General features: G+C 44.1%; 1 protein-coding gene across 1 annotated transcript in view; it reads right to left on the bottom strand.

Annotated features, from left to right (window-relative positions):
- Window positions 1-23956, bottom strand: part of LOC124805335 (galactoside alpha-(1,2)-fucosyltransferase 2-like) — a 107783-nt gene that overhangs the window by 78085 nt on the left and 5742 nt on the right. Inside the window, exon 2 of the mRNA XM_047265855.1 lies at window positions 15989-16694. Within this exon, the coding sequence (XP_047121811.1) occupies window positions 15989-16360 (372 nt within the window). The 5' untranslated portion in view covers window positions 16361-16694. The remainder of the gene's footprint in view (window positions 1-15988; window positions 16695-23956) is intronic.

Raw genomic sequence — 23956 nt, 5'->3', positions numbered from 1 at the left:
GTGAGCCAGTAAAATTATAATATGAATTATTCTTTGTGAGATGAATTAAATTTTTTTCTTAGGTGTAACTTTTATAAAAAAATTATTTTCTTATGTTCACCTTTTTTGAAAGAAATATTTTTTTGTCATAAGTGCACATGATAAGAAAAAATACTAATTTTTCTTAATTTTCTAAGTAATATACTATAAAATACGTTTCTTAATAAAAATAAATGTGTTAGTGCTGAAAATAGGTCTATAGTCAATGAAAAGTGCAAGTTCTATGTAACTACTCATAATAATGCGAATCCTTCTACACACAGTCAGAACAATCATTCCTACAAGGTTTGCTACCCTTACGATGAATAGCTTTCTGTCTACACTGGCTCATCTAACAGAAGTTCAGTTATAACTATTCTGTTCAGCCAAATACGTCTTCTTATATTGTTAATATGGGTCGGTTGAACCAACTGTGAACAACCTGGGATTGAACCAAAATGGTCCTTTGGCACAATACTGTGCAGCCACAACTTGCTGGATTACAAAACTCATAACTCAATGAGCAGATGTTGCACTGGGTTGCACCTATACAGAGTGTCACAGGAGGAATTGTCGGTAAGCAGGGGTATGACAGGAACGATCATTCAATGCAGAACTCTAGACTGTATACCTTAAGAGATAGGAGCCCCTCTTCATTTCAGATGCTATGAAACAAATTTCTACTGCAAGCTCTTTGCCTTTCACATTTTGGTGGTAGGTAGTACAGATTAAAAGAAGAAAAAATTGTCAACTAACAGATTCCTAAAATACCAAAGAGCTATGAGCGCTTGTTCAGTAGAAAAGATGTATTTCACAGCAGTGAAGATGAGCAAGTACTCTTAAGGTATGCACTTTTTGATCCATATTATCACCCCCAAAAATATGGAAAGCAAAGGGCTTGCAGTGAAGAAATTTGTTTCGCAGTATCGAAGATGAAGAAGCACTCATAGCTCTTAAGGTATGCATTTTAGAGCCCCTGTTTATTTGATTTTTTTGCTTCAAATGATCGTTCCTGTTATATCCCTGAATACTAACCATTCCTCCAGGAACACACTGTCTAGTTCAAGGACCATGTTATTCAAGAAGGTTCATATACTTTACTGACCTTGATTTTCACCATTTTTCGCTCTCCTAGCGCAGAAAATGGCATTTCTTCCGTATTTTGACCTAAAGATGCAGTATAGGTGAATACACTAAAAGTAAACCATAGTAGTGTTCCTCAACTCTGCTATAATCACTCTATCGCGTAAAACTGAATTCACTGCCAGCAAGCCTTGACAGGACAGATGCAAACCTACTGTTAAGATTAAGCTGTGCAGCAGGCGAAGCAGCTGGTACTGTGTGGATTGTGATGGGTGTCAGGCAGGTGGACTTTAGGCATGTTTGAACTGTGCTGGATGTTGTAACTGTCCCTTTCTGTAATTCGCTAATGGCTGTACGAGGAGGCGACAGAGAGAAGATCTGGTACTCTCTTTCAGCAATTTTTGGTAAAGGTTCACAACCACCAACATTGCAATATAACGCCGAAACTACTCCACGACAATAAAAGGTACAGTTTCTGGTGAACAACGTGACAACCAAACGATCTAGTGTTTACTGAAGTCACAGTGTTCCTCCTTGCATTCGTTAATGCTAAACCTGTGGTTGAGTGGAACTGGAGAGAATCATTTTTAGATATACGTGAGAATTCTGCAATTAATAAAGTGTACTCCAAATTCTGGGAGGAAGCAAGAGCTCCCTCTTGTCTCTTACACCCCAATCCCCCCTACCCTCCTTGCGGACGCATATGGCTAGAGGTGGCTTTTAATGAAGGTGCCTGAGATCTAAATGAAGCCAGTAAATTACATTTGTTTAAGTGGAAGTTTCAATTGAACCTACTTTTAGTCAAACCACAAATTTCTTCCTGTCCAATTCTATTCCAGATTTCGAGACAAAGTTTCGTTGTGGAAACTATTAAACGTTTTTGCAGGTATATCGTATATACACGACGGTACATGACCTTTCCCTGCCCAACTTAGTCATGTTTTTTCTACAATCTTGTAGTACTGATCAAGGAAACGTCTGAATATTCTTTTCTCCTTCCACCAATCCATCTCGATGGCTGACTTATCAAGACATCTCGGCAATACGTCAGTCACGTCTTTTGTAAGCAATCTCATTTGCGGATGAACTATAATTTGTCAGGTTTTCTGATCGCCTTTTTGGTGAGGGTTTTCCACTTTAAATATTTCGACAATGGTACCCACGAAATATTGGATAACCCACGAAGAATACAGAAAGCCATACCCAGTTGGGGGGAGGGGGGGCGGATTGACATATGGTTCCTGAAGAGAGGCAGCAGTCATTTGAATAGTTGCTGAGGCAGCAGTTTGAATGATTCGCTGTTCTGGCCTTGTTAATATTAGCCACCATAGCGTTGCAATGTTCTTAGGAGGAAACTATGGCTGTCATATTATCCAAGGACATGCTGCTCTACCACGTTATCCATCGCCATTCCCTAGAACTGAAAAAAACAGCATTCCACCATCTTTGTCTGCCTTGACACTGAAAAAGGAGTTTAACCGATTTCCTGTGTCCTTTTGAAATTAGTAACATTTTATTTGGTCATCGGTCTTCTGACGTGCTTGCTGTGACTCGACACGAATTTCTCTGATGTGGGAACCCCTTCATATCACAACAGCACTTGCACTCCACGACCTCAATTATTTGTTCGATGTATCCCAAGTTTTGGTATTCCATTCTTATATTTCGGCGTTAGTTTTTGAACATATTGCATATTACTCGACTTTCCCTATAGCTTACACCTATATTCATGGCCACAAGTTAAAACAGGTGTTCAGTATGGTCTCCCGATTCAGCAAAATGCTGCATCCGTAACGTGGCATGGTCCACATCTCCTCGCAACGTATGCTGTGTAATCAGAGCGATATGTCGTCGTATGCTACCTTTCAGATCAGGAAGAGACCAGATAGAAGCCTGATAGACGTGTTCCTTCAGATATCCACACTACCACAAGTCACGCGGATTTAAGCTGTACATCTGGAAGTAAACATATATTGAAATTACCTAGAGATATTGCCGTCGCTACCGAAGGTTTCTCGAAGCAAGTCTTTCATGTGGCAAGCGACAAGACGTGTCGACTCATCTTGCATGGTGGTAAATTGGGTATCTGTGGTAAGTTCCTATGGGACCAAACTGTTGGGGTCATCGGTCCCTAGGGTTACGCACTACTTAATCTAACTTTAACTAACTTACGGTAAGGACAACACACACGCCCATGCCCGAGGGAGGACTCGAACCTCCGACAGAGGGAGCTGCGCGAACCGTGCCAAGTCGCCCCCTTAGACCTCGCTGCTACCCCGCGCGGCCATCTTGCATGAAAATAGTGGTTTAGACACAATTGCGTTCCTTAAACCTGAAATCATGTGCTGCACAAGGATGTCTTTTTAGCATGTAGACGTCACTGTACACCTAACAGGCCCAAGAGGTGTCGTCTCCTCGAAGAAAAACGGTCCAAAAATGAAGGAGCTTGTGAAATCACACCACACTGTCACATAAGCTCAGTACTGTGGATGTTCCGGGACAACATGTGAGGGAGTAGAACGCTATATGCGACAGTTCTGTGCATTCACAGCATTGTGCAGAGTAAAATGTGCCTCGTCCGTCCAAAAAATATTCCCTGGCCATAAATCTTTCACTTCTATGCACTCAAAAGACGAAGGGCACAGTTACAGAATTTAGGCCTATCTTGGAGCTGCATTTGCTGCACACTGTTAATCTTGTAGCGATACTAGTTGTAATACACCAACTATGTTACATAGTAATGTATAAACCTATGCTACTTTTTCTTGTTACTTGCATTTGGTAATAATTGCAATAACTTAAAAGCTTCACCTAAACTGAAAGAGAAGAATTTTACGCCACCGATAAAGCGACGTGAATAGACTGCTTACTTTGTACTCCTATTAACATAAGAGGGAGCACCTGAAATGAGCCGGCCGGTGTGGCCGTGCGGTTCTAGGTGCTTCAGTCTGGAACCGCGTGACCGCTACGATCGCAGGTTCGAGTCCTGCCTCGGGCATGGATGTGTGTGATGTCCTTAGGTTAGTTAGGTTTAAGTAGTTCTAAGTTCTAGGGGACTGATGACCACAGATGTTAAGTCCCATAGTGCTTAGAGCCATTTGAACTAACCTGAAATGACACTGGGCAGGCACACGCCTGAACGTTACGTATAGAATACAGTGAGTTGCTAGGAGCAGGAAGGCACGAGAGCGACGCAGCCAGAATTAGTATGGGTGTGGCACTTACGCGGGAAAGCGGAGAACGTCTCGATGTTTCTAGAACCATCTTCGCGTGGGTAGACCTTTCCATCAGCTTAAAAGCGCATCAAACAGCTACGAGTATGTCAGAGGGTAATCCCCGTCCTGGTCTGCTATGGAGTATATCGAGGTATCGCAAAAGATGTTAAATAGTCCCAAGAGTTCTTAACCCTCCAGGTTAAGAAATATTTATTTTAATAGTAGTCTAAAGAAGGTAATAGAGGGCAATACCTAATGGGCCAGATTCCTCTGTTTCAGTTCACATGTTTTCATTCATTTTCAAAACTGGATACTTCTACTGTGACTCGCGAGCGTGAAAGTATATGTTTCAGTGGAGGGGATGCCAGCTTAGGTGTGAGTGTGCTCGAAACAATATGTCGCTAGTGAGCCGTCATAGAGGCAGTTCACGTAAATGAAATTGTTCATTTATCATGTAATGTAGTATTTCCTGAGTACTATCGCTTTTCAGAAATTGCTCCGAGTGTCTGAAAGAGCGTATGAGTAGTGACAGGTTATTCCACAAAGATCACAAGCAGTGAAGTGTAGGAATAGGAAGTGACTCTGAATGTGTGTACACACATCATTTCCAACCGTCATGATATTAGAACGATGGTAGGAGTGCGTTATCTAGTCATTATTCTGTCTGAATATAACGTGTAAGTGATTTTAGGGCATGGCTTTGCGCTTGCGAAACCCTCCGAGTGTCTGAAAGAGCGTATGAGTAGCGACAGGTTATTCCACAAAGATCACACACAGTGAAGTGTAGGAGTAGGAAGCGACTCTGAATGTGTGTACACGCATCATTTACAACCGTGACGATTATTAGAACGATGGTAGGAGTGCGTTCCCAAGTCATTATCCCGTCTGAAATGACGTGTAAGTGATTTTAGGGCATGGCTTCGCGCTTGCGAAATTTCTGATAGTAGTTTGTTCAAAGTGTAACCACTACATGGCCGACAGGTCCCATGGTAGTTTATTATGCACAGACGAGAAGAGTTTATTCTAGAATATAACTGAAAGATCTGCGCCGCAGTGAAAAATTAATGAATGCAAATGAAACTTCCGTTACATGATATTTTTCCGTGTTCTTCCTATTTTAAAATACAAAGTGCTTGGGGTAGATTTTTGGAATTCCAGAAATGACTAATGTGACTAAAGTTTCTCTTCGCAGTGAGTACTTGATTCATGAGAGGAATGTTATATTTGACATGCATGACTGAAGTATCATAAAACCGCTTAAGTTCGCCTAATATTGCTATCCTTTGTGTACTCTCGTCTTACGCAATAGATGTCAAACATATCTGTAGCTATCAACCCCTTGCTAGCGCAACTGCAGTTTATTAGAGGACAATGCACCTCTCAATTGCAATTGAAGGTTTTCTGCAGTTCTGTTTATTCGTGGAGTAATACGTCCGACCACGGTCACTGTCGCTAACTCGCCGCGAGCGGCCGAGGAGGAGGAGGGAAATGGATACCCTGGGGCGAGGACACTGCAGTCATTCTGCAAGCTCACTGCGGGATGCCGGGCAGACACGCAAGCCTTGCTCAAGGAGGGACACGTTGCGAAGGGCCTGTCTGACAACGAGATGCGTCCCGAGAACTGATGGACACCTGCAGCCATTAGGACGGAACGCCAAGAATGTAAGCGCGAAAGCATGTGAGTTCTTCTGGCCTAGCGGCAGTAACTTTACCTGCCTTAGAAAGCAGGGATGTACCGACAGTTACAACACCCCACGGGCACAGGGAAAAGCGTAGACAAAGCGCGGGGAACTGGCGCAGGGAGGCGTGTGAAAGGAGTCGGCGTTGTTAAGATTTTTTTTTTCTTTTTTTTGACAGTAAGAACATCGCGGATGCCGGTAGGGCTTGAGAAGAAGCCGAAACATGAGTCTGTCCTGGCCTCACGCAGAGACAGTGGTTTGAAAGAAGTGTTGTGTAGCTGTTCTCACAACAGCTTCGGAATGCAGGAAAACATCGTAAGAATGTGAAATCGTGGGGAAGATGCCGATTCACGAGACACAAGCCAACCCACGCCAAATAGGAAATTTCCACCCCGCACGGAGAGGCGTGACTATGAAACGGCGATGTGTCATTGGGCTACATTGAAAATTTTGTCCGCTAATGACAACGCTGAAAAGACGAAAATTTCGAAGAGGAGTTGAGCTGAGAGAGGAGGAGAATCGAGAGGGAAGTCGTGGAGACACAGCGGAAGCGAGAGGACATGGGCGCTCTTCCACCCCTGCCAAGATCCGCCTTCCGACACTGCGACAGCGCAGATTCGGCCACGCGACCGAGAATTGCCAGACAACGCGGAGATTGGATGTGGGCTCCGCCACAAAGCCGCGATTGCTGATGAGGGCAGCCGACTCGCGCCACACAGCTCTGAGGAGACGTGCTGAACCGACGCAGCGCCTGCCGCCGACAGCACTACACGACGAACGATAACAAATAATGGTGAGACGATTTGTCCCCTGAGATTTATAATTTTGTTTTGGTTTGTGTAAACAGCACGAAAATAAATACATTTATTTCATGTTTTGATCATATAAGCAATCTTCTACATGCATACGTTAACCTCTTAATTACGAACCAATTATATTCGATTTCATTTCATTATTAGTATCAACCAATTGTTGACTCCTAATGTGGGGCAATCTCATTAGTCATCTACTCGTCATTTCGTGTTCAACAGCAAAGATAAGGAATCACAGTTAGTTCACTACATTTCTGTGGCGCTCATGGTATCTTACAAATGTAAGATGACCCGTTGGCATGCCACCCACCCTGGTTCATGAAGAAAGTGGCACGTATGCAGTTAAGTAACTGCTCATTGACATCCAACCGATACGATTCAAACTTATTTAGGTTTTGATAATAAAATAGCATTCTTCCAGTTGACGAAATAGTCAGGAGGGATTGATTAATACCTTTTACAATTTGCCACCGTGCTGCTACGTTCCACAGTATAAAATGCGCCGCAAAATATTTTGAACTGTTGACCAAGGGGAGACATTTCCTGTGACACAGCTCGAGCACTGGCTACAAAATTTGAGGCGTGTGCTGCAGGGTCGGCTACAGCTATAGCAACTTCATCAACAGCTGCCATGAGAATGGGCCGCCTCCCTCTACCTACTGCATCATCTAACTCACCCATTTCTTCAACTTCCTTGGTCAAATTCATTAGCCCATTTACTGAATGGAGCCTCTTCGCAGTTGTTCCTGTCAGCGATGTTCCCGCAAGGCAGTGCTGCTACTGCTGGCGTTGTGATAAAACAATTTTACCAGCAGTGTCAACAGCCATTGCACTTTGTACGGAAAGCTTCACCTTCTTAACTCTTTACACAAATAGTCACTTCAAAAAAGAAATCGCCCGTGTGGAGTTTGCTGGTCTCCCATCGGGCGCCTCCCCAGGTGGCGGATAGGGGAATGCTCACCAGATATGGTGGGTACCGGGGAAATAAAATACCCGGGGTGGACCAAAACTAGCAACTGCTGCCTTGTAGTATGATATTGGCTTATCAAAGGCTAAAGGAAGAAAACCTTGAGTAAAAATTACCTGGTCCTCCAGGTTGGGGGTTGTGCAGTGGGCCAGCTCCTCACTCACATAAAAACATAAAAATGCTAAAAAACCTAATAATATGCCTCGGAAAAATTGGAACTTTGGACGACGAACTGGCAATGAGAAACGGAAAATTATGTTTGGATGCTGGAATGTGCAAGGTATTTCCACTAAAACAAATTTACTCACCGCAGAACTTGACATGTTCAACATGGATGTTGTCGTACTCTCTGAAACAAAGAAGAAAGGCCAAGGAGAAGAAGAACTGGATAATTATGTACATATCTGGAGTGGGGTATAAAAAGCAGTAAGAGCCAAAGCAGGAGTCTCCATTATGATAAAAAAATCATGGAAAGAAAGAATCACAAATTGGACATTCATCAATCAACGTATAATAACTGTTGAAATGACATTATTTGCTAGGGAAGTTGTGATTATTGGCGTATAGGCACCCACGAACGACACAAAAGATAAGGAGAAAGATACATTTTGGGACTGATTGGGATTGATTGCAATTTGTGTACAATTTGATCTAAAAATTACCAACACATTTTTCAAACATAAGGACATTCATAAATATACTTGGCAACAGAACACCAAAGAACTTCGTTCTATAATAGATTATATTATCATTAGGCAAACAAGTAGTTTCAAGGCGGTAGACGTCAGATCTTATAGAGGAGCCCAGTGTGGATCAGACCACTATCTAGTTAAAATGAAGTCTTTCTGGCCATGGAAGAATGCAAGGAGTGATACAAGTAACATAAATAAAACGAACCAGACTGAGAAAGATGAAAATTTACCTTTTAATATTGACAGCCTACAAGACGAAAGTATCAGAACACTCTTTGCGGCCAGGATGGAAAGGAAACTGGTTGAATCATTTGAAGGAAGTACAGAGGAAATATATGACTATATAAAAGCTAATGTGAAAATCATAGCAACAGAGATGTTGGGTAAAAAAGATAGCAACCACAACAGTGCAGCAGAGTGGTGGTCAGAGGAACTAGAGGTCCACATTAGAGAAAAACGAAATGCGTTCCTTCAGTGGTTGAATGATAAATCAGAAGAAACAAGGTCAATATACAAGGAAAAGAAGAATGAAGTGACGAAAAAAATAAGGATGGCAAAAAATGAAGCATGGGAAAGAACATGTGCCAAGGTGAATAGCAAATTAGGATTTGGGAGAGCAAAAGAAGCATGGTCAGTATTGAAAGGGCTTCGACAGGATACAAAAAGGAAAACTAATCTCCAACTGATAACACAAAAGGAATGGGGAGAGTATTTCCAAAAATTATTAAATGAGGACAGAGAAGAATATCTAGAAGAAGGAACAGGGAAAGATAAAGGACATGAAGATGATGAGATCCATATTTTAGAAAGTGAAGTACTTCAGGCGTTGAGAACAGGAAAGAATGGTAAATCACCGGGACCAGGCAATATCAATCTGGAGTGTCTGAAATATGGTGGTGACAAAATTGTGAAACTGATAACACAGCTCTTCAACAAAATGATACATGGAGATTCAATACCCAATGAAATGAAGGTAGGTTACATTAATACAATATTTAAGAAAGGGGATCGCAAAATTTGTTCAAACTATCGAGGAATTTGTGTTACAAACACATTAATGAGAATTTTTGCGAAAGTAATTAAAAACAAACTGGAAAAAAATTTTAGAACCCAAGAAGAACAATGTGGATTCACGGCTGGGAGATCATGTGTAGACCATATTTTCACATTACGACAGATTTTGGAGAAACATAGGGAAAAATCAAAAAGTATAGGATTAATTTTCATAGATCTATAAAAAGCGTATGATACTGTTCCAAGAAAATTACTTTGGAGAGCACTACATATGGCAAACATAAACCCTTCCTTGATTAAAATAATACAACAGATATAAAGATAACATTTGCCAAGTGAAAGTTGGTAATAAACTTTCACAGAAATTTAGAACAAGCAAAGGCCTTTTACAGGGCTGTCCCATGTCACCATCATTATTTAAAATCTATATAGATATTAGCCTTAGAACATGGTCTCGTAAATGTAATACTATGGGATTAGAAATAAGAGATGGAGTTTACCTACATCATTTATTATTTGCTGATGATCAAGTAGTCGTAGCACAAGATGGGGAGGATGCTAACTATATGTGCAATCAACTAACAGTAGCACACAAAACTTGGAGTTTGAAGATTAATTACCAAAAAACAGAATACTTGACTAATGATTCAGATGAGCTATACATTGAAGGAAAGAAAATCAAAAAGATAAACACTTTCTGTTATTTGGGATCCATTTTAGAAATCGAGGGAAAATCAGACCCAGAAATCAATAAAAGAATTAGTAGCGGACGGAGGGTCATTGGGATGCTTAACTCAGTCTTATGGAGCAGGAATGTAATGAGCAGAACTAAAAAATTAATATACAAATCCATATTAGAGAGTGTGGCTGGTTCTGAGCACTATGGGACTTAACGTCTGAGGTCATCAGTCCCCTAGAACTTAGAACTACTTAAACCTAACTAACCTAAGGACATCACACACATGCATGCCCGAGGCAGGATTCGAACCTGCGACCGTGCCGGTCGCGCGGTTCCAGACTGAAGCGCCTAGAACCGCTCAGCCACTCCGGCCGGCAGAGAGTGTGGTTCTGTATGGAACGGAGACCTGGACAATTAACATGAAGCACATTAAAAAATTACAAGCTCTAGAGATGGACTTTTGGAGAAGATCGGCAAGAATCTCCAGGAAAGAAAAGATAAGGAACATCGAAGTAATAAGGAGAATGGAAATAAAAGAAAGAATATATGACGTAATGGATAGGAAGAAATTACAGTGGTATGGGCATGTACGACGAATGGAGGAAGCCAGAATACCAAAATTGATACTGGAGTGGGAACCAGAGGGGAGAAGAAGAAGAGGACGACCTGTGACCACCTGGCTCCAAAATGTACAGCACACAATGAGGAGAATGGGCGCAGAGGAAGAGGACACGCAAGATCGAAACACCTGGAGAAATATTTTGAGAGTATAGTTTAAGAACGTTTATTGTTTGTATTGTCATTTCCAGGTAAATTATTATGTTGGAGATAAGCCTCTGTAATGAGGAAAAGCTCAAAATAATAATAAATAAAAAAGAAATCGACACATATTGCCAAGCGACAAACAGCATACTAAAGTTAAAACTGGAAATACTTCACATTCTGATTGCTTATAGCGCCATATTTTCACCTGTTGGCAGTAAGTGGAACTATTACTTTTTCAGCATACTCTGTGAGCAGATCGATTAATGAACACACCTGCGTTGTTTTAGCTTCCTGTGGCATATACAGCCAGAATTGCAGCACTTGGCACATGGTCAGTTTAATTAAAGCCACCCAGTAGCTGCAGAATATCAATCAATAGGAAAGTACTGATAAATTGATACTGAATGTAGAATTATGTCCTTTAGATTGACATACTGTGTGCTCATATTACTTACTATTTTTTGCATGGAATAACATGTATTCACAAAGAGGATTTCAAAACGCGTTGAGCAGATGGGTCTACCTTCCTGTCTATCATCTGTTTTCTCTTCCATCACTATCAGCTAATTGCGAATAGGAGACCTCTAACTGTCACTACTCCACTGTACAGTATTTCACGCTCTGGCAATAGGCGACTCCAGTGAGGTGGAGCGAGTGACAAACTGACGTGCGGGCGGAAGTTTAACGTGCGTTCTTTCAGAAGATCAGAACTTACTGGTACTAATGGAATTGTGGCCCAAATTTTCGCTTAGGGTCTATCCTTTTTTTTCTTTATTGTAATTTCACTCCCCAAAATGGGGCAGGCTGGCAGTGGCACAATACGCTGCTCTTCAGCTAAGACAGTTATAGAAAACAAACATAGTCAAATGAGAAAAGAACACATAACATTGCTGTTGTTGTGGTCTTCAGTCCTGAGACTGGTTTGATGCAGCTCTCCATGCTACTCTATCCTGTGCAAGCTTTTTCATCTCCCAGTACCTACTGCAACCTACATCCTTCAGAATCTGCTTAGTGTATTCATCTCTTGGTCTCCCTCTACGATTTTTACCCTCCACACTGCCCTCCAATACTAAATTGGTGATCCCTTGATGCCTCAGAACATGTCCTACCAACCGATCCCTTCTTCTGGTCAAGTTGTGCCACAAACTTCTCTTCTCCCCAATCCTATTCAATACTTCCTCATTAGTTATGTGATCTACCCATCTAATCTTCAGCATTCTTCTGTAGCACCACATTTCGAAAGCTTCTATTCTCTTCTTGTCCAAACTATTTATCGTCCATGTTTCACTTCCATACATGGCTACACTCCATACAAATACTTTCAGAAATGACTTCCTGACACTTAAATCTATACTCGATGTTAACAAATTTCTGTTCTTCAGAAACGCTTTCCTTGCCATTGCCAGCCTACATTTTATATCCTCTCTACTTCGACCATCATCAGTTATTTTGCTCCCCAAATAGCAAAACTCCTTTACTACTTTAAGTGCCTCATTTCCTAATCTGATTCCCTCAGCATCACCCGACTTGATTAGACTACATTCCATTATCCTTGTTTTGCTTTTGTTGATGTTCATCTTATATCCTCCTTTGAAGACACTGTCCATTCCATTCAACTGCTCTTCCAAGTCCTTTGCTGTCTCTGACAGAATTACAATGTCATCGGCGAACCTCAAAGTTTTTATTTCTTCTCCATGAATTTTAATACCTACTCCGAATTTTTCTTTTGTTTCCTTTACTGCTTGCTGCACATAACATAGAATGGTATAAAGTGATGAATCAACAAGAACAAAGATGGATGTGTATAAATGGTAGATTTAAAAACAACATAGACAAGAGCCACACACACATACTGAGAATGAACACTGTGAGTCGACACGATAACAAAGAAACACCACAGTGGGAACACAAATGAACAATGCTGGTGACACTGTTGGTGCTGATGGAAGGCAGCACTGCACCCAGCACTGGAACAACAAGGACACCACAAGGAAAACGTTAAAAATCAGCGCACCGAAGGGGACAAGAAAAGGGAGGAGGGGGGAAGAAAGGGGAGTAGGGGGGAAGAAAAGGGAGGAAGGAGATGGTAGGGGGAAGCCAGGAGAACGTGTAGTAGGGGGGGCAGTGGAGAGGAGAAGGAAAGGACCCGAAAGCCAAGGTGGGGGGGAGGGGGAATCCTTTTTTTTTTCCTTTATTGAATTTCAATTCCCCCTGAAGGGGGCAGGCTGGCAGCAGCTTAGTATGCCACTCATCAGCCTACAGACTTTGTTAGAAAGATGAAGAGAATAAATAATAAAAACAAGCGATAGAATCGGAGACTTAGAGTAACATGGCGAAAAGAAATCGTGGAACTTAAAACAAAGAACAGAGGGATGATGACGCTAAGAAAATACATACAAAGTAGACAGGTAAAACAGTAGACAGACAATTAAAAAAAACACGGCGACAGTCTGGTTTCTGTTCGCAAAAGACATAAAATTCACACCCAGCGACAGCATGGTTTCTGTTCGCAACACGAGAAAGATGAACAACACTGAACGGTCACTGGAACACTGCACTAAAAAGTTGGCAAATGTGACATACCATAGCCGAGAGCAGGTGGGGGTAAACTGGACAGATGATGGGAAAATAAAAAAGGGGGAGCGGGGAAAGGAGCTGATGGAGGATGAGGCCCCATAAGAGGGGTGGGGGGCGCTGGGCAGATGCGACAGGGAGTGGGGTAGGCAGAGGAGGGGGATACAAAAGGACTCGGGGGGGGGGTGAGAAGGGAGGTAGGGAGAGGTTTAGTGGGGAGAAAACAGGATGGAAGGGGGGAAGAGGGAGCCCAGGGAAAAGACAGAGGAAAGGAGGGGGAGTGAGGATCAGAGTTGATAGGAGGGATAAATGGAGGGAGAGAGGGCATCATCTGGGAGGGGGAGTTGATGGAAGCCACCTTGGGAAAGGAGATGTAGGGTGTAGAGATGGAGGGTAGGGGGGACACAACGGTGAAGACATGGCAGGGGGCGGGGATGGGAGAGGAGAGGAGCAACCAGGGGGTGAGGGGGTTCAAGACGGCGGGAGGTGTAGAGGATGCGGATATGTTCGAGGAATAGGAGCAGATGGGGGAAAGGAATGAGATCATAGAGGATCCGCGTGGGGGACGGGAGGCGTATATGGAAGGCGAGGTGGAGTGCAAGACGCTTAAGGATCTGGAGGGACTTATAGAATTGGGGGGGGGGGGCAGATATCCAGGCAGGACTGGCATAATAGAGGATGGGACGGATTAAGGATTTGTAGGTGTGGAGGATGGTAGAGGGGTGCAACCCCAATGTCCGGCCAGAGAGGAGTTTGAGGAGTCGGAGGCAGTTGTGGGCTTTGGATTGAATGGAGCGGAGATGAGGGATCCAGCTGAGGGGACGGTCAATGGTGAGGCCAAGGTAGGTGAGGGTGGGGGTGAGGCGGACAGGACAGGCACAGACAGTAAGGGAGAAATCCAGGAGCTGGAAGGAGCGAGTGGTATGACCTACGATGATTGCCTGGGTCTTGGAAGGGTTGAGTTTCAGGAGCCACTGGTTACACCATGCAGCAAAAAGGTCAAGGTGATTCTGGAGAAGGCGTTGGCACCGTTGGAGGGTAGGAGCGAGGGCGAGGAATGCGGTGTCATCAGCATATTGCAAGAGGTGTACTGGAGGGGGGTGGGGGGTTGGGGCATATCTGCCGTGTACAGGAGGTAGAGGAGAGGGGAGAGGACAGAGCCCTGGGGCAAACCTGCAGAGGGGTAGAAGGTGTGGGAATTGGCATTATGGATGGTAACATAGGAGGGGCGGTGGGAGAGGAAGGAGGCCACCAGACGGATGTAGTTGATAGGAAGGGCGTAGGTTTGGAGTTTAAACAGGAGACCGGGATGCCAGACATGGTCGTAGGCCTTTTCGAGGTCAAGGGAGACAAAAATGGCGGAGCGACAGGAGTTAAGCTGGAGGGAGAGGAGATGAGTGAGGCGGAGGAGTTGGTCATCAGCAGAGAAGGAAGGTCGAAAGCCACATTGGGTGTTTGGGAGGAGGTGGTTTTGGTGGAGGTGGTGATTGATGCCCCGAGAAAGGATGGAATCCAAGAGCTTGCTGAACACCGATGTGACACAGATAGGACGATAGGAAGAGGCATCAGATGGAGGCTTGTTGGGTTTGGAGAACATCAGGATGCGGGAGGTTTTCCACAGGTCGGGATAGAAGCCAGTGCCAAGGATGACATTGTAGAGGGTGGCAAGGATTGAAAGGAAGGAGGGAGGGCAGTGTTTGAGGTGGCGGTAGGTAACGTAGTCGTGGCCGGGAGCAGTGTTGCGTTTAGTGCGGAGTGTGAGGCTGATGTCCTTTGTAGTGATGGGAGTGTTAAGTTCAGATGGTGGTGTGTGGTCCAAGTACTGGAAGCTAGGAGCAAGGGGAGGAACAGAGGTATTCGTACGGTCCATGATGTCAGGGAAGAGGGAATAATCAAAGTGGGGATCATCTGGGATGGAAAAAACATCCGAGAGGTGAGAGGCAAAGTGGTTGGCCTTACTGAGGTTGTCAGGAAAGGGACGGCCATTAAGGAGGATAGGGTACTGAGGGGTGGGGCGGTTCCCAGTAAGGCGGTGGAAAACAGACCAATACTTGGAAGAGTTTATGGGGAGCGTGGTGTTGAGTTGTGTACATGTCTGGCGCCAGGCACAGCGTTTCTCCGCAGTAAGCAGGTTGCGGATGTGTCGTTGTAATTGCCGGTGGCGGTTAAGTGTATCCCAGTCACGAGTGCGTAGAAAAGAGCGGTAGAGGCGGCGGGACTCTTGAAGGAGAAGGACGGCCTGTGGAGGCTGGGCGGGACGGTGGGGGTGGATGGCTTTGGTGGGGATAGGGGGAATCCATGAGGTTGATATTTTAAAGTGTACTTTCCCCTCCTTAAAATACGAGATCAAGTGTTGGTCTGCTGCAGTGGCTGGAGTCAGATCCGGGACTCCAGAATTTTCGGGACAGAGTGAACGACGATACCTCTAGACCGTGGGATGCACTCCATTTACTCTCCATCTGTCTGAAAAACAAACGCAAAGCGTCCTACCTCGTGGAGGCGATCGCGCAGCTGCGGCGGGGCGAAGGCGGTGAGGTTGTGGAGGCGCGCAGCCGTCCAGAGGGAGAGGAACTCCATGATGAGGTTCCCCAGGCGGCCGCCAGCGCGCACGGTCGCGGCGCCACGTGGTAAGCACTTCACGCTCACCTCGGACAGCGCGACGCCAGGGAAAGGATGGTTGTTGCTGGAGAAGCGATACGCGTAAGGCGCGCTCGCCGCCGCCACGTCGTCTTCCCAGAAGACCGACCGTGTGTACCACGTGCGGTGCACGCAGAAGCAGACCAGCAACGCTGCCGACGTCACCAGTGCCCATCGCAGTCCTTCAGTGCGTGGGCGTTTCCTGGCCATGCACAAGTCATACATCACTGTCCACCACCAAGAGTCGCTGATGTCACTGCCACGGTACTAGGCGGCCAGGAACATTAATACGAGTTACACAACGGTCTTCACAAACCCGCTAGTGAACGATGGCGATCGCAGCCAAAATGTGTGCCGATTTACCGATCACAATGATAGTATCCACGTATCATTCCACTAGTTCACTCCCTTCTAGTACACTTCCTACCCACGAAGCTCACCAGTCACACGCTTTTCATCCAGTAACATATTTCCACGTGAAAAGAAGCCTGTTCCGCAAAGTCACTGCTGTATGCCTGCGACTCCTTGCCACTTGGATCGTCCGCATCGACTGGTCCTCCTGGAAATGAAATAAAGGAAGATGTAAATTTCTCTAAGTTTTCGGGCTTTCCTGGTTATTATTGAATGTAAAATCTTCTGAGCCGTTAGGCCGTGTCCACGCATGTGATCAGCCAACTAGAGGCCCCAGAAGATGTTATGTTTCTCGTTTATTGGCAGTATGATGAAAGCTGTCAATATAATGTTGGATTACCGAGAGATAGTAATTCCAGCCAAATAATGCCATGAATGGAAACTATAGCGTTGTGCAGCATAGCGTGGGGTGCGTGATCCAACTCATGAAACGACTGAAAAATAAGTTTCTCATATCCAACTGTCAGTCCACAGCAGGCTCTTATAAAGAACTATAGATCTTCATTTTTTAACACCAATGGCATATCAGATTTCTGTCCAATAGGAACACAAATTGAAACCCGTGGTATGGAGCTATGTACATGAAATTATCACATCTAAACAGCGTAAAAAACTGTGTATTGGTCAGCCAGGCAGAGCTAAGGCGATTCGGCTACGTGAACATTAGAGAAGCTGGAAACTAAGTAAGAAAGATTCAAATTTTGCTGAGTATCTTTTAGCAGAAAATCGTTCATACAATGTAGAATGTGAAATTTTACATTCTGTTAAAAGCAGGAAGATGACTCTACTGGAAATCATCAAACAGATGACACAGAATGCCAGCCTAGTATTAAACGATGACTCAGTGTCCATTTTCCCCTTTGTTAAATTAAGTTTTCTTTACAAATACTCAGTGTCCATTTTCCCCTTTGTTAAATTAAGTTTTCGTTACAAATACTAGATTCAGACTTTAAATTCATTTTATATCTCATCTGTTGTTAAATGCACCTCCACATAAAAACTTCGTTTGCACAGCCTTTTTTTGTTTACGTAATTATTTCTGTGGGACAAAAATGTAATGTTACACTTTGTCAACACTCCCATTTCAGTATCTTTCTGTACAAATAATATCTGTGTAAGTCGCATATCATATTTATCTGTGTTTACGACATTCGGTTGTCTATCACCTGAAGGTGGCATGAGGAGTGTGATGTCGGTTCGTGGCCAAATAAATATAATTTTGCGGAATATCAGGAGTTTAATATAACGTGTTGTGATAATAACTTCTTGAAAGGGCTCTCACTGACTGTACCTGTCACCTGTTCTCTTTTATTAATGCTATAAAATCTACACGACCTTACTAGTAGGAGAAGAATTTGGCAGTCTACGTCTTCAAAGGAAAGGAGATCAGCAGGTGAGTGACTCTGTCTGGTCTGGGATCATTTATCAATCTTTAATGCCAATAGCCGCAGATGCTTTGATCAAAGTAACGCTCTACTACTTCCAAATGATTATCAGATCTTCAGTTGCTACAGACACATCTATAAGAGTCGCGATACCGCGATGCGAGTGAAGAGAACGTTCGCCACGTTTGCTCAAAATGTATGTGTCCCCCTGCAAAGCCAGTGTGAAATGTTTGGCTACTACAGCCAGCCCACATCGTCATTTTATCTGAGTTAAGACGAGTCGATAAGTGACCAAAAGTCCTGAGGAAACTTCAGCAACGGTGGCTGAATGTCGACCGCAAGAGGAGAAATATAAGAACAACATGATCAGGTTTGATAGTCCAGGTGATGTGACATTTAACACATTTTCTGCCACTTTCTCTGCTATTTACTGGGAAATTACTTTTTCAGGTGTAACGATTGATTCTCCGTGACTGTGCGTGTAAACATAAAGTCTACATTTATGCGATCATCTGTTAATAGTGAGCTTCCGGGTGTGAAGCCGAGTTGTTGTTTCCATGTTCTGCATGGTATTTCGACCAACCCAGCCATCCTCTTCAGATGCTACGAGGTAAGCTACACTACTGGCCATTAAAATTGCTACACCAAGAAGAAATGCAGATGATAAATGGGTATTCATTGGATAAATATATTATACTAGAACTGACATGTGATTACATTTTCACGCAATTTGAGTACATAGATCCTGAGAAATCAGTATCCAGAACAACCACCTCTGGCCGTAATAACGGCCTTGATACGCCTGGGCATTGCCAAACAGAGCTTGGATGGCGTGTACAGGTACAGCTGCCCATGCAGCTTCAACACGATACCACAGTTCATCAAGAGTAGTGACTGGCGTATTGTGACGAGCCAGTTGCTCGGCCACCATTGACCAGATGTTTTCATTTGGTGAGAGATCTGGAGAATGTGCTGGCCAGGGCAGCAGTCGAACATTTTCTGTATCCAGAAAGGCCCATACAGGACCTGCAACATGCTGTCGTGCATTATCCTGCTGAAATGTAGGGTTTCGCAGGGATCGAATGAAGGGGAGAGCCACGGGTCGTAACACATCTGAAATGTAACGCCCACAGTACAAAGTGCCATCAATGCGAACAAGAGGTGACCGAGACGTGTAACCAATGGCACCCCATACTATCACGTCGGGTGATACGCCACTATGGCGATGACGAATACACGCTTCCAATGTGCGTTCACCGCGATGTCGCCAAACACGGATGCGACCATCATGATGCTGTAAACAGAACCCGGATTCATCCGAAAAAATGACGTTTTGCCATTCGTGCAGCCAGGTTCGTCGTTGAGTACACCATCGCAGGCGCTCTCGTCTGTGATGCAGCGTCAAGGGTAACCGCAGCCATGGTCTCCGAGCTGATAGTCCATGCTGCTGCAAACGTCGTCGAACTGTTCGTGCAGATGGTTGTTGTATTGCAAACGTCCGCATCTGTTGACTCAGGGATCGAGACGTGGCTGCGCCAACCGTTACAGCCTTGCGGATAAGATGCCTGTCATCTCGACTGCTAGTGATAGGAGGCCGCTGGGATCCAGCACGGCGTTCCATATTACTCTCCTGAACCCACCGATTCCATATTCTGCTAACAGTGACTGGATCTCGACCAACGCGAGCAGCAATGTCGCGATACGATAAACCGCAATCGCGATAGGCTACAATCCGACCTTTATCAAAGTCGGAAACGTGATGATACGAATTTCTCCTCCATATATGAGGCATCACAACAACGTTTCACCAGGCAACGCCGGTCAACTGCTGTTTGTGTATGAGAAACCGGTGGCAAACTTTCCTCATGTCAGCACGTTGTAGGTGTCGCCACCGGCGCCAACCTTGCGTGAATGCTCTGAAAAGCTAATCATTTGCATATCACAGCATCTTCTTCTTGTCGGTTAAATTTCGCGTCCGTAGCACGTCATCTCGCGGTGTAGCAATTTTAATGGCTATTAGTGTATTATGTGTACTCGCTGTCTTGAGACCAACTAGACTGTGAGCTGCTGTTGGTGTCACGTCGTTATTTAGAGCCAAGAAGTCCACTGCTTCCTTTGAAGCTCTTTTGTTTTACAGAGCCTCCACTGATACTCCGTGAAACGCAAACTCCGTCAGCATTTTACAACTCTGATGGATCTGATAGTCGCCGAGATTTTAATGAATTGAGTACCGGACACCTAGCGTTAGTTTAATTGAAACATCCATCCCTGTTTATTAGATTTTCTTACATCTTCATTTCGATAATCTCCTTAATTATGCTGTCCCTCAAACTCGGCTATAAACAGCGGCGTGAGCCCAACAATAGCTCTCTGTTGGTCGGAGTCCAGACAGCAAGTACACTTAACAGCAAAATTCGAAGCACCCGAAAAAGACGCCTGGTTAGGTCGTCGAAATATTGTACAGAAAGTGGAAACAAGAACTCGGCTCCACAACAGAAGCCCCCTATTAACCAGTCACGCCGAGAAATTTGGAAATTTGTGGTAAGATCTTATGGGACCAAACTGTTGAGTCATCGTCCCTAAGCTTACACACTACTTAATCTAACGTAAACTAACTTACGCTAAGGACAACACACATACCCGTGCCCGAGGGAGGACTCGAACCTCTGACGGGAGGAGCCGCGCCAACCGTGGCAGGACGCCCCAAGACCTCGCGGCTACCACGCGGCTCAAGCCGAGAAAATCTGAGATATGATCACCTATACTCCGTAGGCCATCTGACGGTGTTGTGGAGAAAGGTAATTCTGGTACCTCTATCTTCCCGCCCCCTCCCCCGAATGACACTTTGAAAGAACGACTGTTGGTAAGGCTCCATACAAGTACTAGTTTCTCTGATGTTCTCGTGGTAGGCGTTTCGCGAGACGTATATGCGAGAAATTAATATTTTGACGAACTCATCTTTGAAAGTGAGCTCTCGGAATTTCAACAGTAAGCCTGTCCTTGGTGCTCAACGCCCCTCTTGTAGCGTTTGCTACTGGATTTTGTCGGGCGTCTCCATAACGCTCTCGCGCTTACTAACAGTCGTATGACGAAAAGTGCTGCGCTTCGCTGGATCTTCTCGACCTCGTCTGTTAATACAGACTCATGAGCTTACCTGACGTTATGTAACACCGAAAATGCAGGATGCATGGCACCTGCTACGGGTATATAATTTTTTTAAATTGTATGTAAATATTTGTAATTTAAATACTTTCTTTTAATACGTAAGGACATTTCTTTACTATATGTGTACATTGAGGTAGAAGTCTGTTGACGTTTCATTGTATTTATCTGTGTTTTACTGTGAAACTTGGAAAAAGCCAAAGGAATTGTTATTTGCATCGACTAGCAAAGAGAATAGTGCTTGTGCGTTGTAAAATCTTTGGGTAGGGGGTTGTTGTGCAGAGCGCGCGGAGAGAGCGGGAGACGGGTTCCAGCGCTTGTAGTGTGCGGAAGTGTGGTGTTAATGCTCTCGCGGTAGAGAGTACCATTTCGGCGGTATCATGTACGCGCGCCGGCCGGATGACTAGTAGCAGGAGGAAGCGCAGTGGACAGGTGGAGGAGGTTACAGTTACCGCACTGAAGTGAGTATTACCTGAGAATACCGCGCTGATGAGGGTACTCTGGAATCGGTCAAACGACTGTTTTGTAAGCCACTTTCTTCGTGGATGTATTACATTACCTTAGCATACTCGCAATGAATTTCAATCTGGATCTGCTTTTCGTGCTGTTTGTTTTATGTGGTCATTTAACTTTACGAGGAGCAGCTATCGAGTTTTAATAACCACCTCCAAAAAACAGAATTATGTGTTTCTTTTAGATGCATGCCTGGTGTCCTGGAACACAATGAAATAGGCGCAGCATTGTCAGTGGGCTGCACGTTCTTGATTTACCTCCTCTAACGGTTTGCTAAGATACTGTGCATTTGGAGTTTCAACATATCCCAAGACTGCAATTAAGCAACTGAAAAAAGGCGTAAATTTTATTTTTTGAGGTGATTATAAAAACTCGATGGCTGCCCCCTGTAGGTCGATCCAGATGGCTAGTCCTAGGTTCACTGATGTGCAGAACATAAGGACAAAAGTACCTTTGGCTTGCTTTGTCAGTAGGAGGTAACACAGCTCGATGACATTTGGGTCCGCAGCTCGTGGTCGTGCGGTAGCGTTCTCACTTCCCACACCCGGGTTCCCGGGTTCGATTCCCGGCGGAGTCAGGGATTTTCTCTGCCTCGTGATGACTGGGTGTTGTGTGATGTCCTTAGGTTAGTTACGTTTAAGTAGTTCTAAGTTCTAGGGGACTGATGACCATAGATGTTAAGTCCCATGGTGCTCAGAGCCATTTGAACCATTTGAACTATATACGGGAAGAACTTCTACTGTACAGTGTAGAAGATAGCAGAAAGCAATACCCATGAGGCGAACAGAAAAGACACTTTTATTCAAAGGTAGTAATTAAACTGAAGTCACCGCGATTTGTGGTGATTCCCTAGACTTACAAAAGGCGAGAAATAGTATTTAACACTTTGCCGTCCGCACGTCTCGTACAAATTTATTCGCTTGGCGCCGGCAGCGCTAATTAGGATTACTAGGCTTGTCGCTGGCCGCTTGTCACCTTTCCGTTGATGACAAGATTCAAACACATTGACTTTTGCGCTATTTAATTTTACCGGAAATCCTCTATTTTGCCGTATCGTTCCACAAACTCGAATTTTCTTTTCAAGTTACTTCTCTGCAAGTTCTACACTGTTATAAAAATTATCCGTGTAGAGGTGATGCCACTTTCCATAAGAAGGTGTCAATAGTTCATCACTGTTTTTGCTAAAGGTTGTCCAGCACCGGAATATATCTTGAGTAAGGAAATGTATCCCGTACCCGAATCACACAGCATCCAAATGAGAATGCCATATTTCGTAATTTTCAACGGACTGTAAACTTTAAAATTTAATTGTCCACGCTACGGTATCATTCCTTCGCCAGTTGAGATGTTTTGACTTAGATTAAACGTTTCTTTAAACTTTTTGGAAAAATAATCAATTACGAATTGCACTTTGAAAAGCGGTTTATTGTTGCTGTCGGAAAAATTTAAAAATGGTAATATTTCTCTGAATCGGTTACGGGACATCGTTTTGCGAAATATCGGTGTGTCTATCAAGGGATTCGTCGACCAGTAATCATCGATCCTTGATTTCTTTACAATTCCCATAAGGATAGCAAGCCCAAACCATTTTCTATGTTCTGGTCCCGTAACGTCGACAAATTTGGCATTTTTTTATCCAGTTTCCTTCTATTGCAATTTTGACTGTAATACTTGTTGGTTTCATTGCTAAAATATTCAAGTAGATCGTTCCCAATATACAATTATACGATGTCCTCGACGCTCTGTGTATCTTTGGGAAATATGGTTTGGACCTGGAGATCCTTCAAATTTATTATTGGTTCTCAGTAAATCATAGTCTTCTTCGTCTGATTCACCCGTATCAGTTGGCAACCATAGCGTTCGCCGAATTCTTCTTAGACGTATTTCACTATCTTCCGACGATTCTGCTTCACTTTCATTTTTTTGATATCCACTGTCTTCTTCCCAATCGGTGAAGTCGTCCGGAACGTCTCACAAGACGACGTCCTTGCATCATTGTAAATAATCCTATTGTCTCTTTCGTCTGCCATGATGAAAGGGCACAAATACTTATAAAAACAAAAAACTTGTTGACGTGTGTAGCTTATTGTTACCTAAACAAAACACCATCAGAATGAAAACGATACTAAAGTGCTGTTGCTGGCCACTGCGCGATACTATGCACACGACACCACTATGGTGTCGCTGGCCACTGAGCAATACTATGCACACAACACCACTGTGGTGTCGCTGGCCACTGAGCGATACTACGCACACGACACCACTGTGGTGTCGCCGCCCACTGAGCGATACTATGCACACGACACCAATATGGTGTCGCTGGCCACTGAGCAATACTATGCACACGACA

The sequence above is a fragment of the Schistocerca piceifrons genome, chromosome 7 (genome assembly GCF_021461385.2).
Source record: "Schistocerca piceifrons isolate TAMUIC-IGC-003096 chromosome 7, iqSchPice1.1, whole genome shotgun sequence".
Taxonomy (NCBI): domain Eukaryota; kingdom Metazoa; phylum Arthropoda; class Insecta; order Orthoptera; family Acrididae; genus Schistocerca; species Schistocerca piceifrons.
The sequence above is the reverse complement of the archived record's forward strand: the minus strand, read 5'-3'. Positions and strand labels throughout refer to the sequence as shown.